General features: G+C 42.6%; 1 protein-coding gene and 1 long non-coding RNA gene across 4 annotated transcripts in view; one reads left to right on the top strand and one right to left on the bottom strand.

Moving 5' to 3' along the window:
- The window catches only part of LOC109518459 (uncharacterized), a 15,555-nt gene extending 13,683 nt beyond the window's left edge, over positions 1-1,872 (top strand). For both annotated transcript variants that reach the window (XR_002168770.1, XR_002168769.1), the window contains one exon: positions 1,665-1,872. This is a non-coding gene — a long non-coding RNA (uncharacterized LOC109518459). The remainder of the gene's footprint in view (positions 1-1,664) is intronic.
- The window catches only part of hic1 (hypermethylated in cancer 1), a 10,633-nt gene extending 5,476 nt beyond the window's left edge, over positions 1-5,157 (bottom strand). The window contains exons 1-2 of one of the 2 annotated variants that reach the window (XM_019874283.1): positions 4,701-5,157; positions 1,730-1,787 (exon numbers count right to left, since the gene is read on the bottom strand). In XM_019874283.1, the coding sequence (XP_019729842.1) occupies positions 1,730-1,787; positions 4,701-4,730 (88 nt within the window). In that variant the 5' untranslated portion in view covers positions 4,731-5,157. The remainder of the gene's footprint in view (positions 1-1,729; positions 1,788-4,700) is intronic. The other variant, XM_019874284.1, reaches the window with a different exon arrangement.
- Positions 5,158-15,174: the final 10,017 nt, after the last annotated feature.

Genomic DNA, 15,174 nt, shown 5'->3' with positions numbered 1-15,174 from the left:
TGCATTTTGTGTGGGTTTCTGGAAAACAATCCATTTTTACATTTCCGTACTCTTGCGGTCACCCTTTTTCTGTTCCAGACTGACCCCGGCCCCTCCATCACAGAAGCGAAAGCTTATGCGGCCCTCACAGGAAAAAGTTTGGGGACCGCTGTTGTAAGGTGTAAAACAAAAATAAATAAAAATTATTAAATTGACCAAAAATAGGCTGATTTTTAACTAATTTGAAAGAGCTAAAACCGTCTGATTAATTGGTCAGACCCTACTTCTAGGGGAAGTCAAGTCAAACATTTTCTTTCAAATAATATGTCCTACGCGGCCCCACTAATCTAAACGTGGTATTCTGATTAATATTTCGTTTGTGGAATATGAATTAAGCCGCAGAATCCACCCGCTTTTATACATCTCAGGGGGCGGCCATTTTGCCACTTGCTCGCGACTGAAAATGACATCACAGCTGCTCAGGTAACCTCCAATCACAGCTCGCAGCTGTTTTCTGGGTTTCTTTAATCATGTGACATTAGTAGGCTGAGCCCTTCTCACTGTGATGTCATTTTCAGTTGCTAGCAAGTGCCAATTAAAGGCAAAATGGCCGCCCCCTGAGACTCATAAAAATGGGTGGCTAAATAAATATCTCACATACACAAGATTAATGTGAATACTTATTTAGACTTGTAAGGGTTAATGTGAATACTTATTTAGACTTGTAAGGGGGCATAAAACATTATTGTTAAGACATTTTGTGACTGGACTTGCCCTTTAAAATGTTGTTTGCGATTTGTGTTCTTTCACTGTTTGCATTTTCTAGTTAAGTTCTCATCAGGAAACTGGGCGTTATCTACATATACCGGTAACCACAACAGCAATTGTGGTCTTTTCCACTGAACTATAGAAGAAACCCAAAACGCACAGAATCTACTGTCAATTTACGTTAGATGGTGCAATGCTTCACGCTGTTTCAGTCCCCAGGGATCCAATGCACACACGCAAACATTCCCGCACGCTCAAAGATCACCACTCCTCTCCACCATCGGGCCTAAAGTAAACTACATCACGCATGAAACATGACATCTCGTTCCAGCAGAGGCATCTGAGGACAGTTTACAATACAAAGTGATCCTTGTGGGGCTTTTTCTATGGCTGATGGGAGCACGAGCAAGTCGATAAATAAATATCACGTCACATTTTTCCTTGCGGTGGGACAGAAAGTGAAGAGTTAGCTCCTAAAAAGTTACACAAAGCACTGGTTTTGCAGCATGGTTCTGATTATGTTGATTGTTTAGCATCACAAGAGGGGGAGGAGCGCAAATAAAAAGTAATTTGCAGTCACAATAAACATAAAAGGCTAAGAAAATATTTTTGTGAAGGGGGGAAAAAAAAATCAGTTTCAATTAAAAGTAATGACGTGGTTGCGAGACAATAAATATGAAAAACTAAGAGAAGTCAGGAAATAAAGGAGAAATTACAATTTAGAAATGCGTTTTAGTATTTTATTGTATAATATGAATCAAATGTGCATTTCTAAACTTTATATATCATAAAATAGGACATGGATCCATTTCAGCTGGGGTGAAAAAAAAATGTGTGAAAGGAACTAATTTGACATCACGCTCCATCCTTTCCCAAGCTGTCATTTTGATCGTTTCCACTTCTGCTTTCCATTACAGGGCCATCATATTTAAACATAAATTTTCAGCCGCGATCGCATCAAACCCAAGTGAGCCCAGCTTACCCCTTTGGTGAACTCTTACAGTGAAGTGACGACACACGGCGGCCGAAGCCCTTACTGCCTGCGCAAAAATTTTTTTTTAATCTTCTAAATATTAAAGCATCCTGAATGTGCCCATCACATGAATAATTTGTTTAAAAGTATACAAAATTACCAAATGAAATACACAAGGGGCACATTTAACACTGTAAATGTTCCTTTGGAACGTGTTCGCTTCACCTAAAGTGCAATGTAGTGTATTCAAAAAATAAAAAGTAGGTGAACTCAAATCTTTAAGTCAACAAAACCTAAATTGGGCAATTCAACTCCATGTTTTAAGGTTTCCTGTGGTTAAAACTGGCTCTCTCATTTTCAACGAGTAAAGACGAGTTTTCAGAACTAATTTCCCCTTGTATTGTGCCCCAACTTAAAGCTAGAAGTTAAAAAACAACTCAGCAAATTGTTTTGGAGCAAACAAGTTGTTGCGCTAACTTACACTGTTGCCATATATATATCAATAATTTATAGTTTAAAGTTGTTCCAACTGAAATTACTGTTTTTAGTCACAGACAAATACAAGTTGTGTTTTTTTACAGTGCGATGTGTTTCAACGATACCGCCGTGCTTCATTTGACAAAAGAAAAGTGTACTTTTAATGTGTAACATAACAGCAGTCTGCACAAGGAGCTGCCAATTCTACCGCCCCCTCCCTCCGCCCCCCTCCTTGCTTGTTTCAAAGAGTACCAAAAGGTGAAAAGGTCACGCTTCAGTCATATCAGCAAAGCGCATCACAGTCAACTTCCTGTCTGATTGCATCGACAGAAAAAAAATATCCTCACACCATCTTAGAAAACGGTGACAAAATAGTGATGGGAACCCAGTTAGGTAACATAGTCACAATAGCATCAGATTGTCTCCCCGAGCAAAATGCCGTTTTAAGACACGTTTTCATAGCAGCATGGGGCCTAATTTCTCTTCACACAAGCTACACGTGAATCCCGAATTGCCCACACGTCTTTTGTACTCCCGAAAAGAGTAACGGCAACTCCATACTGTACTCGTGTACTAATGAGACGTGTCAACAGTGCGTAGAGGGACGCTGACAAATAAAATCCCCGGCTGTCAGCGGGCAAGCCAGAAATTAAGAGGGAAACTATGACAGGAAAATCAGAGTCCAGCTAACTATTCTGAAAACACACACACACACACACACACACACACACACACACACACACACACACACACACACACACACACACACACACTGGCCTATTAGTCAGAAACAAGAAAAGCAACAGAAAAAAAAAGCTCAAATGAAGTGGCATATGTATGCTATAAAACAGGAAAATACATAAATAAAGGCCAAATGTTGAACACGGTTGTTTTTATGGATTTTGTCAATTTGTGGATTCATGTTCTACTTTGATATACATAAGCATGAGAAGATGGAAAAACGATTTGGACATATTTCACCACAACTGTAAAGTGTAAGCATACTTTGTCGTTTCTTTTTTTCCGGTTTGTCCATTTAAGGGTTACTAATCGATTAGAAAGTCAATTGTTTTCTCGCCCCCCCCCCCAAAAAAAAAAAAACACGAAATATGGGAAGATGTCATTTCTGCATTCGGATTGGCATGTGAGGACATTTCAATTTTTTTTTATGGCTTCCACATTTTAATATTACTGATAAAAATCATTTGCACATCATATACTGTCCATTTCTGCACTATGAGTGACACACAAATGTTTTTCTCTATTTCAGGAGATGTCGGATCACCTTTAATGCCCTTGTGCGTTAATACAAAAATACTTGGGGGAAATTTTTATTTTATTTAAACTATTAGCGACACACGATCACACACTTTTTTTACGATTTGCAACATCAAGTCCAACTATAAAGGAAGGTCATTTCCAGTACTCGCATTAGTTTCACATGGAAATGTGATTTCTTCAACTACAACTTGAAAGCCATCTATTTTCCTTTACATACATTATTTGAAAAAGATCATTTTTAATAACTGTCAACATCTACTTTTTGGGACAATGATGTGATGCAGCGTATGAGTGACACAGGACCACACGCTTGACCAATTTATGATTTTTACGCATCCTGCATTCAATTAGGGATGTCATCTACTTTAAAAAAACACAAACTGTCTTGCAACTTACTGCACGGGTGAGCAGAAGTTTTGTTCTTCAATATTTTTTCTGCTTTCTACATAAATTCAAGGTTTCCTAATTGACAAAGATCACTTTAGATATATTTTCTAAAACCAAAACATGAAAATGGGGTAAACAATTGAATGAACGTTTATGACTGAAAGCTTTTAAGATTAGTCTAATCATACTTCAAAGAGTAAACATGTACATTTGGTGACAGTTGGTGGTACGAGCATGAACTTGGAAGATCCTTTTAAATACTCTGAAAAGCAAAAAACGACAAATGCGGAGACAGTTTTGTATGAGTAGCATGATCAGGAACTTTTATGTTATCGTGTTGTTTGATGTAAATCCTTTAAGACATACCTTTGAAAACCAAATCGTTAGAAATGTGCCTCGCAACTGATGCACATTCAAAAGCAAAAGTCTGAAAATGTGGTTGCTAACAGCCGTGTTTGCTCGTGCACTTTTATGACATTGTTTTTTCCTCGCAATCTTTGAGGACTACAAATCAACAACGCTCATTTGAAACATACTTTTAAAGGCAGAAACGTGCTAACCGTTACATAAGAGTGGCTTGACTTTGATGACGATGTTTTTTTTTCCTCTTTGCAATTTTCACTCAAAAGGATCGCAAAACCATGAAAAGAGTGTGGGGAGGGGGGATTCTTCCGCCTATCTGCATTGAAGCAGGTTGAAACAGGTGGGGAGGAAATCGTAGAAAAATCGACGAGGAAAAAAAAAAAAAGAAGAACAATTGTGGTGTGTGAAAGCACGCCGGTTTTCAAAAATGCTTCTTTGAAAGGCTGGTGAATTGTTAAGTGTCCTGTCTTACCTGCATGCCCGATGTCTGCTGCCATCCCATCCGAGTCTGCCTCAATGATCATGTCAGCAGGCTGCTGCAGTCATATCTGACGTCCCGAGTGCCAGCCTCCATTCAGCCATGCCAGCGTGCTTTTCACCAGCTCTTTTTTATCATTATTAATTGATACGAAGGCTCTCTTCAGCGAGGTCGAGTCGGTCCTCCCACCCACTTTCTCTCTCTCTCTCTCTCTCTCTCTCTCTCTCTCTCTCTCTCTCTCTCTCTCTCTTCTGCCCCTCCTCTCTTTTCTCATCTCCTCCTATCCATACCAAAAAAGCATCAGTTTCCTCCCGTTTTTTTCGCCCTTCTACTAATTTCCTCTGCTATTTTGGAGCGGCAATAACGCGCACTCGGAACGGCGGCGGTGATGATAATGGAGCCTCTGTGAGCTCGCCTCCAGTGTGATGTCAGTCTATAATAAAAAAAAAAAAAAAGCAAGAAGGTAAAGCGGAGGGCAGGAACTTCGGCTGACCCCAACTTGAACTTCTCCACGCACATAGTCTTAAAGGCGCAGGCAGCTCGTGCTGCAGGGAGTGTGCCGCTCCTTTGCTTTCTCAGTGAGACATGGAAGAGCATTCAAATGCAGTTGATCAGCTTTCGGAAAATAAAATATCTCAACACAGTGGAACCCCGGATATTCGCGTAAATAGCGAACGTCCGCTTGTAACACTGGTCAACAGCAATTTTTAATCAGAGAGGGCTTTATGTGTCCCTGGGCGTAATTATGTCTTTACGTTTTTTTTTCTAACACATCAGGTTTTGAGATTAATTTTTATTACTGTTTTTAAGTTTGTCCCATAAAAGCTTGCGCAATTTCGATTTTACGATGCGTTGTAATTTATAGCTGTGACGTTTCAGAAAAAAAAATCCACCTGTTGCTGAACCTAACCTTTACAAATCATAAATCATGATAAACATGACCAATTACAAGAGTAATTATTATTATTATTATTATTATGGCGGCACGTTGGTCGACCGGTTAGCAACTCCGCCTCACAGTGCAGAGGTGTAGGGTTCGATTTCGTCCCCGGCTTTCCTGTGTGGCGTTTGCATGTTCTCCCCATGCCTGCGTGGGTTTTTCCAGGTACTCCGGTTTCCTCCCACATTACAGAAACATGCACTGCATGTTAATGGAACACTCTAAATTGTCCCTAGGTGTGATTGTGAGCGCAAATGGTTGTTCGTGTGCGATTGGATGATTGAGGATGAAGGTGTACCCCCGCCTACTGTTCAAAAACAGCTGGGTTACATTCCAACACCCCCGCGACTCTTGTGAGGATAAGAGGATTAGAAATTTGATTATTATTATTTTTATTGCAATCCAAACCTGGTAAAGAATCAGCGCAAAAAAACATCAAGAAAATTTACCTGCACCTCTGATTTTTTTTAAATTGCACATTCGTTGACAAGGGTAACTGACGTCAATTAGAGATGCACTGAAAAAAAAGAATGAAAAAAATGTTTAACCACCCTCCCGCCCCGAAAAAAATCTTGGGAAAACAACAACAAAAGTTTAAAATAGGCAAAATATATATTTTTATTTTGAAAGAAAATGCTGAGAAATGGCGAATACGCAGATGCTGAACTATTGTTCTCAATCATTTTTTAGCTCAATGAATTCTCGAAAAAAAAAACGTGGACAAACAATCAGATTTTCCACAAACACAATTTAGGACGTTTTGCCCTTTTGTTTGCGATCAGTCGTCTAACATAAAGTATATTATGACGAGTTGACACGACTTTAATATCACTTGTGATCGACTTGTTTTACTGAGGTCCGCTCGGACCACAAACAGACGCTTAACACTTCACGCTCCACAGCGTCACTCTGTGGCGAAAAGATGTAAAAGCAGGAGGAGCCAATGGAACTGGGGAGAAAGGGAGGTTGAATTAAAACCTAATTCAGTTAATGTGCAGAAGCATATGATGATTTTTTAGAAAAAATACTAGATCAATAAACAAAAGTTGAAGTGATGGAGTGGACATTGACAACGTTTGCTCCCATGTTTTTTGGTAAAATAAAAAAAACAACAGTGATCATAATAATAATAATAATAATCGTGATGATGATGATATTAGCTAAATCATCTTTAAAGAACTTCCTAATCCACTCAACTGTAGGAGAATTTTGCTTTTAATGTTATTATTCAGAATAGTCTGCTTTACATTTTCAGGGGATAAGCGATTTGAAGAATAGATAGATGGACCCCCCCCCGCCCCCAAGCGAGATTTTTGTTTGTTTTGTCATATGTAGGCAATGCATGTTTGCATTCTAGAAAGATTGTCGTGGTGTTTTAAAACAGTTGTATAAAAAGGACCAATTCAGTAAGTCCTTGAAAGCTACCATTAAATAAATAAATGTCAATCACAATATCAACCCCAAATTCCTTTTGAATACATTTTTTGCTAGTATTTTCTCAAATGTTTCCTACACTTGGGATTAAGGTTGATGATTTCAACACGTGTGATGAAATGGAAGCCTAATGCCCTAACATCACTTTCTCTTACTTTTTACACTACACTTAGCAGAGGTCACGACCTCCATAAACATAGACTGTGCCTGAGATTTTAATCTGCTCAGTGTCAAGCACTCGGGTTGATGGGAAGGACTAGAGCTGATTAAACGTCTCATTTTTCAACCACAGAACGGCCCGTTCGTTAGTGTGCCTTTGTTTTGTTTTGATGGCAACAGCATGCGATAATGTCACAAAGGCCCCCAGTGGTTTCCTCTGGGAGGCCGATCCCGGTTCAAGGTGCTGGCCGCTGGTGCGCGGAAGTGATCCGCAGCACCCCGAGTCGCCCGGGCCGAGAAGGGGACGAGCGCATTGTCTCGGGCTTCCATGTTCCCCTGATGAACTGCTGATAACCTGGCAGACAGACATGGAGTGGCCTGGAGAACGCATACGCTCCATGGAGGATGTGACTTTTTCATCCAAGGTCCAAAATAGTTTCCACACAGAGTACAGTGTCATTACAAAAGCTGTCACATAGATTGTCTTGTGTGGATCCTGACTGTCTTCTCTATTTGCAGCGTAGCGGTGAGGAGAGCACGGGGCTCGGGCGAACATTTGTTGCTTATGGGTCGCATTGTGATTTTTAAAATGGACAGACAGGTCAGGTCATTCACAGATCAGGGCAAAAAAAAAAAAAAGTAAAATTGTTTTTTTTTATGTGAAGAAAATAAATAATTCGCATTTTCAAAATTGTTCTATTTATCATTAGTTTGATTGTAATGAAAACACACATAAATACAGACTCACTCAGACATACATTACACACACACAAACACAAGCACACACATTTATGTGTATCGTGTGGTTGATAAATCACTTTTGCTTTACCTGGTAGAATTTTAAATTGCACCCACGGATGTCGCGCTGAACCAATTTTCCTAACATTGCTTTTCTGAAGCGTTCCTGAGCCGATGTGGTGATATCCTTTCCTGCATTGATGTCGGTTTTTGATGCAGTGCCGCCCAAGTGATCAACAGTCACGGGCATTCAATGTTGGTTTTCGGCCCTGCCGCTTACTTCCTGTGGTTTCTCCAGATTCTCAGAACCTTTTGATGATATGACCAGTGATAATGAAATCCCTAAATTCCTTGCAATGGTGAGCAACATTGTCTTTAAACTGTTCGACTATTTTCTTACGAAGGTGTTCACGAAGGAGCGAACCTCTCTCCTTCATTGTTTGTGAATGACTGAGCAATTCAGGGAAGCTCTTTTTACACCCAACCATGGTACTCACCTGTTCCCAGTAAGCCTGTTCGCCTGTGAGATGTTCCAAAGAGCTGTTTGATGAGCATTCCTCAACGTCCCAGTTTCACTGGAATTGGGTTTACGATTTTGTGTGTGTGTGTGTGTGTGTGTGTGTGTGTGTGTGTGTGTGTGTGTGTGTGTGTGTGTGTGTATATACATATAAGAAAATGTTCCTTTGCAAAATCAAGGCTTATCACGTGTTTGTGTGCTAATTTGGGAGTATGAAGGACTGGAAATGAGTATTGAGGCCAGGGAATGAAAAGATGTTAATTCCACAATCAAGCTTTTTTTTTTTTCCATCTCTGTGTGATGGGGAAAAGTGTATGAAAGACTGTGTCAAATTGTATGTGTGCCTTTTGAGCGCAGCTGTTGTCTTTGCAGACTTTATCTGACATATCAATCAGCCTCCTGAGGCCTGTGCTGGACTTTAAACTTGTCAAAACAGAATTTTAGTCATAGCCATACTCTGGCACTAATAAACCCCAAACAGTGAACTTTTTATGAACTGGAGGAGGAGGATTTATTTTTTAAACCACTAAATTGCTGGTTGTAAGCAATAATTGGGTTACCACTGCGAGCGCCAGGGAAGAGCGTCGCGCATAGGGCAGCTTTCCACGCAGAAGAGCAAAAAAGTGGAGATTAGACAGGGGCAGTGCGGCTCACGCACTAAATTACACAGCATTCCTGTTTCAGGCCCACGCCATGTGACACGGTGCGGATCTTGCGCAGGTTCGGGCCCGAGAAGATCAAGTGGAAAGGAGCTTTCCACGCAGACGTCTGGGAGCAGATACGCCGCAGGCCCCTCGGCTGCCTGAGGCCCCGTTTCACTTTGAATTTCCACTCGCCTTTATCGTCATGTGGCGCGGCGCAGACACACGGCAGGGACTTGACACGATGCAGGATGCGCCACATGTAAACTTCACATCTCAAAGGCAGAAACCATCGCCATTTGAGTCCCATGATCACTCGTAAAATTCTCAAAAGTTGGCGTCTCCTTTTGGTTACGTTGCCATCAATCACTCCAATGTCCCAAAAGCAAGCGTGAGAAGACAAAAACATAGATGGATAGAAACTTTGTCGATACCTTATTTTTTTTCATCGCTTTTTTGTTTTTTTGCTGGTCCTGCAACTTACACTCAGGTGCAACTTGTCGGCCTATATATATTTATCATAGAAATATATCCAAGTTTGGTGGGATTTGACAAGTCCACAGCCATTTACCAATGTACAAAAACACGAGCATTCTCAGGAAGTCAGTTCTTGAGTCCATTTTTAGGAAAGACTGTACCTGGTAAGTTCGTAAGATCTGACTCTGCATTCTTGACATCTTGACAAATGGCCTTAAAGAGAAAAATTGAAGAAAAATAAATATTAGGAGAAGAATTCGTCCTGGCAACTAATGTGTGATGTATGTCATTAGTTTACTGCCACCTCTTAGTGCAACAAATGAAGAGTTTCGCCAGCTAGCTTGCCAGTTTAGCATGCAGCTTCCGCCACAAGGATTTACGATGTAAAGCACTAAAAGGCTTAAAAACTAGAGATGGGCATTCCGTCAGTACAGTACAGTTCCATCAGTCCGTCTCTGACGGTCTCCCTCTTTGCTGGCGGACTGATGACTGACAGGAACAGACAGACTAAGCGCCGCTGACACAAGCGTTTTTTTTTTATCCGTCGCCTGAATCGTCACTAACCCCAGTGGTGCGTACTCCATAACTAAAGAGAGAAGGTCCGTCAGTGAGACTCTCGTTTCGTTGGCGGCTGACATGCAAAGCGTGTTTGTTCGCGGCGTTGACGACACCCGGAGTTGCTTCGAGCGGAACAGAGGACAGGCTCCTCATCCTTCAACAGAAAATTAAAAAAACAGTCTGAGCATCGCTAGTCAAACTGGTGACCTGTGGTTGTCTGGGCTGTGGTTCCATTCTCCCTGCCTGCTGTCTTGTATACTTTTCGGTCCCATAGACCGCAATGACATTGTCCCATATAATGAAAGCATGGTTAAAATATGAAATACATTTTTAAAAAATTCATGACAAACTGTAATTTAGCGATGACAGAATTGCCGTATAAATGATACCGGAGTGACTGGGCCGGCTTGAAATAATGACGGAAGGATGATGACAGACCAGTGGCCCGACCACCGGTCATAACCAAACTGGGTTCCACCTTTGGCCACAAGGCGATGCAGTTCAGGTAAGCCATTTTAAACTAAAAAGAAAAACGTTTTCATAGTTAGAAGTTTAAAATCCAACCGGAACTCATGCGGTGCCGAACACGATTAGGGAATGGGCAATGTGGGTGCAAGTCCAAGTGCGACTGTTCTTGGTCTCCTTTTGTGTAAAATACTCCCCCGCCCCCCCACAAAAAAAAAATAATAATAATAATAAAATGTGATTTATAGTACAGTGCAACTTGATGCATTTTTTTTCTTTTACTAGTGCGGCTTATACTCCGGAGTGATTTACAGACTGAAAAATAGGGTAAATGGTTAATTAGATACAGTTGGCCGATGTGGTTGATGCTATGCAGCTCATACATTGGTATAAGTAGTAAATGTAGGACAATACTTCTGAGAGTATTTGGGCCAGCAGAGGAGGCCGTCAAGGTCCTGACTGCGCACATTTTTATCTTATTCTGTGATTATTTTTGCTTGCCACGAGAGTGACTGCATTTACGTGGTACTCACACCACACTTGGAGAATCGTTGCAAGTAGACAAACAAACCGACCGATGTCATGCGAATGACACTTTTTAGCCATTCATTGAACGGTTTATTCAAGTGATCTTAGTTTGCAGTGGACATTATTAGTGTGCAGGTGTGTCTAATAAAGTGGCCAGTGTGTGCGCCTGAGTGTCTGACACATGGACCCCAATTCTTGTTCGCCTCACACAGAGCAGCAGCCTCTCACCTCCTGCCCGCCCCAGAATCTTTTGTTTTCTGTGTCCGACTTACAGTGCCACACACACACACACACACACACACACACACACACACACACACACACACACACACACACACACAACTTCCCAGACCTTCTCCCTTCTTTCCGGCTTGATATTGCTGAAAACCATATGGAGTGTGACATCATGAGGGCAGGAAGCAAGGGGAGAGATAGAGACAAGCTTGCCAGGTTTCTTCGAGGTGATGTCAGCTGCAAAGCACTCTGGGAGGCCCGTCGGGGGTGCGCGCAGCAGACGTTGGAAATTGTATCTTGCCTCTTTCCCCCCCCCCCACTACCTCTTTCTATTGCATTCCCACCTGGATAATCAGGCCTGTGGAAAGTTGGGTGGATGAAAGGTACGTGCACCTTGAGGGGTGGGGGGTGGGAGGGACTCGACGCCAAATAATTAGCGGTTACATAGCAGGTCACATCATGCCAGCCCGGCTTCGCTCTGATTGATTTGAGTGCCAAAATATCCAAAGAATGTTGTGTTCAATGAGTCTCATGTGTGGTAGTTTGCAATGTGTTCGCCAGGCTTGGTTGAGTGTCACCTCCTTGTTCGCTAGTTGAACTTGTTCTCATGCCTTTGTTGTCACATCCTGATCACCATGTACCGGCACACACATGAACTGGAGGAGAGTCGAGTGCACGACCAAAGTGGTAATTTGTTAGGAGGCGCCTGTCGCTCAGGTGGTACTCATTTAATCTGAATGGAGATAGAGAGCAAGTGGCAAGCGAAGCAGTTCATTACCGGGGCGGGCAAGCACATGGACATGAGGCCATCTAAAAATTGCAAAGAGAGACGAGGGAGGTGCAAGATTTTTCCAGTTGACATCAGTGTGGTGTATTGCCTGACAAGACATTTTGATACCCACCATATTTACTGTGGACGGCCCCCTCGGGTGGTTTTTGTATCGCCATTTTCAACCAATTTTTTTCAAGGAATACCTTTATTGAATGTTGTCAGCATTGTTTGAAGAATTCTGCGGGTTGCAAAATGTTTTTTTTTTCCAGGGATTTTCTGTGAGTGTCAATTATATGTGGATTTTTGCTATTCACGTGCTGGCCTGATCGATATCCCCTGATTTTCTATAAATAAAAACAGAATGAAAATTCTATACATCCATCCATTTTCCGATCCGCTTATCCTCACAATGGTTGCGGGGGTGCTGGAGCCTATCCCAGCCGTCTTCGGGCAGTAGGCGCGGCACGCCCTGAACCGATTGCCAGCCAATCGCAAGGCACACAGAGACAAACAACCATTTGCGCTCACACTCACACCTTGGGACAATTTGCAGTGTTCAATCAGCCTGCCATGCATGTTTTTGGAATGTGGGAGGAAAGCAGAGTACCTGGAGAAAACCCACGCAGGGCTGGGGAGAACATGCAAACTCCACACAGGGAGGCCGGAGCTGGAATTGAACCTGGTACCTCTGCACTGTGAGGTCGACATGCTAACCACTGTTCCACCGTGCCGCCAGAATGAAAATTAAATGATGAAAATTGGTTTTGAATTGCGGTTCCAGAGGATGCTTTTAAAATAAAGTCAGGATCCAGACAATTCTGTACATTGGGTTAGGAAGTGCACTGTCCTGCGTGACCCTCCCAAAAAATTGAAGCCGTCTCCATCATTTCAATCGCCATATTTGAATTAGAGTCTTCAATGAACCCAATACTAGCCTCTAGTCCGCTGTGCTGCCTCAATCAGGTTTATTGAAGACACTTTGTTTGTTTACATCTGCCCGACGATTGGATGGCAACCAATGCAGGGAGTGTCCCCCGTCTCTTTTCTTTGTCGGGACGATATCTTTTCGAGTCATGACCCTTTAATACAGAAAAGAAGGTTTCAATTTAACAGCAATTAGTGTTGGGCACCCCTGATTCAATGTAAATAAAGCTAATCAGATGGAGCTTCATGTTGCAGCATTTTGGTGCCTGTGCATGAACCCAAAGTGTGTTTTCGCCACACTGGCCCTCCCACGCACACAGATATACATATGCAGCCTACACCCCAATGCCCTGCAGTCGTATGATTTTGAGGCTCTCGTTCCTCGCAGGGTTTTTACAGCCTGTGTGCTGCGGCTCGCTGACCTCGCTCTCACCCCGGTGCCACCCAGCCGGTGCATGATTTAGGCGCGCGAGGGCCCTGCCAAAACCCCACAGCGCCACATCTGCAATCCATAAACGCCACACTCTATGCTCTCCCACATTCTCACTCACTTTTTTATTTTAATTTGCAAATTTTTTACACTCCCCCTTTCCCTTATTTTCATACATTCTTATGATTCCTTCCACCCACGGATTCTTTTTATATATGTATATATATATATATATATTCCCGACACCTCTGTGGCGAGCCCCTCCGGTTCCTTTCTATCCTCCGCCAACCCGCCGCTCATGTTCTCTCCGCCGTCACTCCTCTCTTCCTTGACGCCGTCTTTCAGCTCCTCATCCACGGAGGTCCCCTGCTTCACTTCTTCCTCCGCCGCGTCACTCGCCACGGGCTGAGTAGCGCTCGCTTCGTCAACTCCCGTGGCGCTCTCTTTCTCCTCTTCCGCCTTCTTCATCCGCGTCCAATGGAAAAACCTCTCACCCGTTATATCTTCGGCGGGGCGCCTTCCAAGTGTGGTGGCAGTGAAGTGGGAACCGCAAGACATTCTTGGGCCAACAAAGCACTAAGTCACCAGCATTCATGTCTCCTGACTGCAGACATGTGCCAAACACTCGAGTCACGGCTTGGATTCGGCGCTATGTACCACGTTGCAGTTGGTCTTCGAGAAATGAGCTCCAAAACTTCTTCTGCGAAACTTCAGCTCAGTGAGCCTCTCAAGCAAGGGATGAGAAAACTTTCGTGCTCAAGAGCCATATTTGACTTTTTAAACAGACATGTGGGCCAGTATGTTTGTAAATTGAATGAGGGGGGCTAGGGGGGGCAGGGGGTACAAGATAATTGGTAATCATTCTTAATCGTATTCCTCATGGTTATTGCTCATACCATACACTTTGCAAATGACTTGATGTAAGGGATTGACTCCACAAACACTTTTTCTTAGGCTTTTTTGGAGGGACACCAAAACGGGGCCCCCATAACAGCAAAGAACGGTGTGATAACCATTCAACAGGAAATTGAACTCTTTGTAACATAAGCAAGACCCTGGCGGAACAAGATGAGCAATATTCATTATTATTATTATTCAAAGGGTAAGTAGTTTTGCGTAATTGTAGCTTGATTATTCAGTATATCTCTGAAAATCTTGCAAGACCTCAGCTCAGTGAGCAGTTCAAGCCGTCATTCTTATTCTTACCACTAGGGGTATGCAGTCTCCCTCTTGTGGTACAAGAAAGAATCCCTGCCGTAGTCCAGTTCGGTTGTATTTAACTTGAAAGTTGCATTTATCTTTCAGAGCTGTAAATTCATTACTGTACTCACCTTCATGTGTGATACATTTGAATTGAATCACTATCAAATGTCACTTCAACCCTTGCCTGTACATTTGAGGTTTGATGATGGCAACAGTTTGCGCCTGGAACAAATTCATTCACTTTACATGATTTCCTATGGGAAAGACACGATGGAAGTCAACTGTGTTGGCCTTTGGCACGTCCACTGCGTATGTTCGTGCATGTAGGGGATATTGAATTGCGCCTTCCCTCACCGTGACCTTGAAAACACACACACACACACACACACACACACACACACACACACACACACACACACACACACACACACACACACACACACACAAG

Source organism: Hippocampus comes, unplaced genomic scaffold, assembly GCF_001891065.2.
Source record: "Hippocampus comes isolate QL1 unplaced genomic scaffold, H_comes_QL1_v1.1 scaffold125, whole genome shotgun sequence".
NCBI classification, from domain to species: domain Eukaryota; kingdom Metazoa; phylum Chordata; class Actinopteri; order Syngnathiformes; family Syngnathidae; genus Hippocampus; species Hippocampus comes.
The sequence above is the reverse complement of the archived record's forward strand: the minus strand, read 5'-3'. Positions and strand labels throughout refer to the sequence as shown.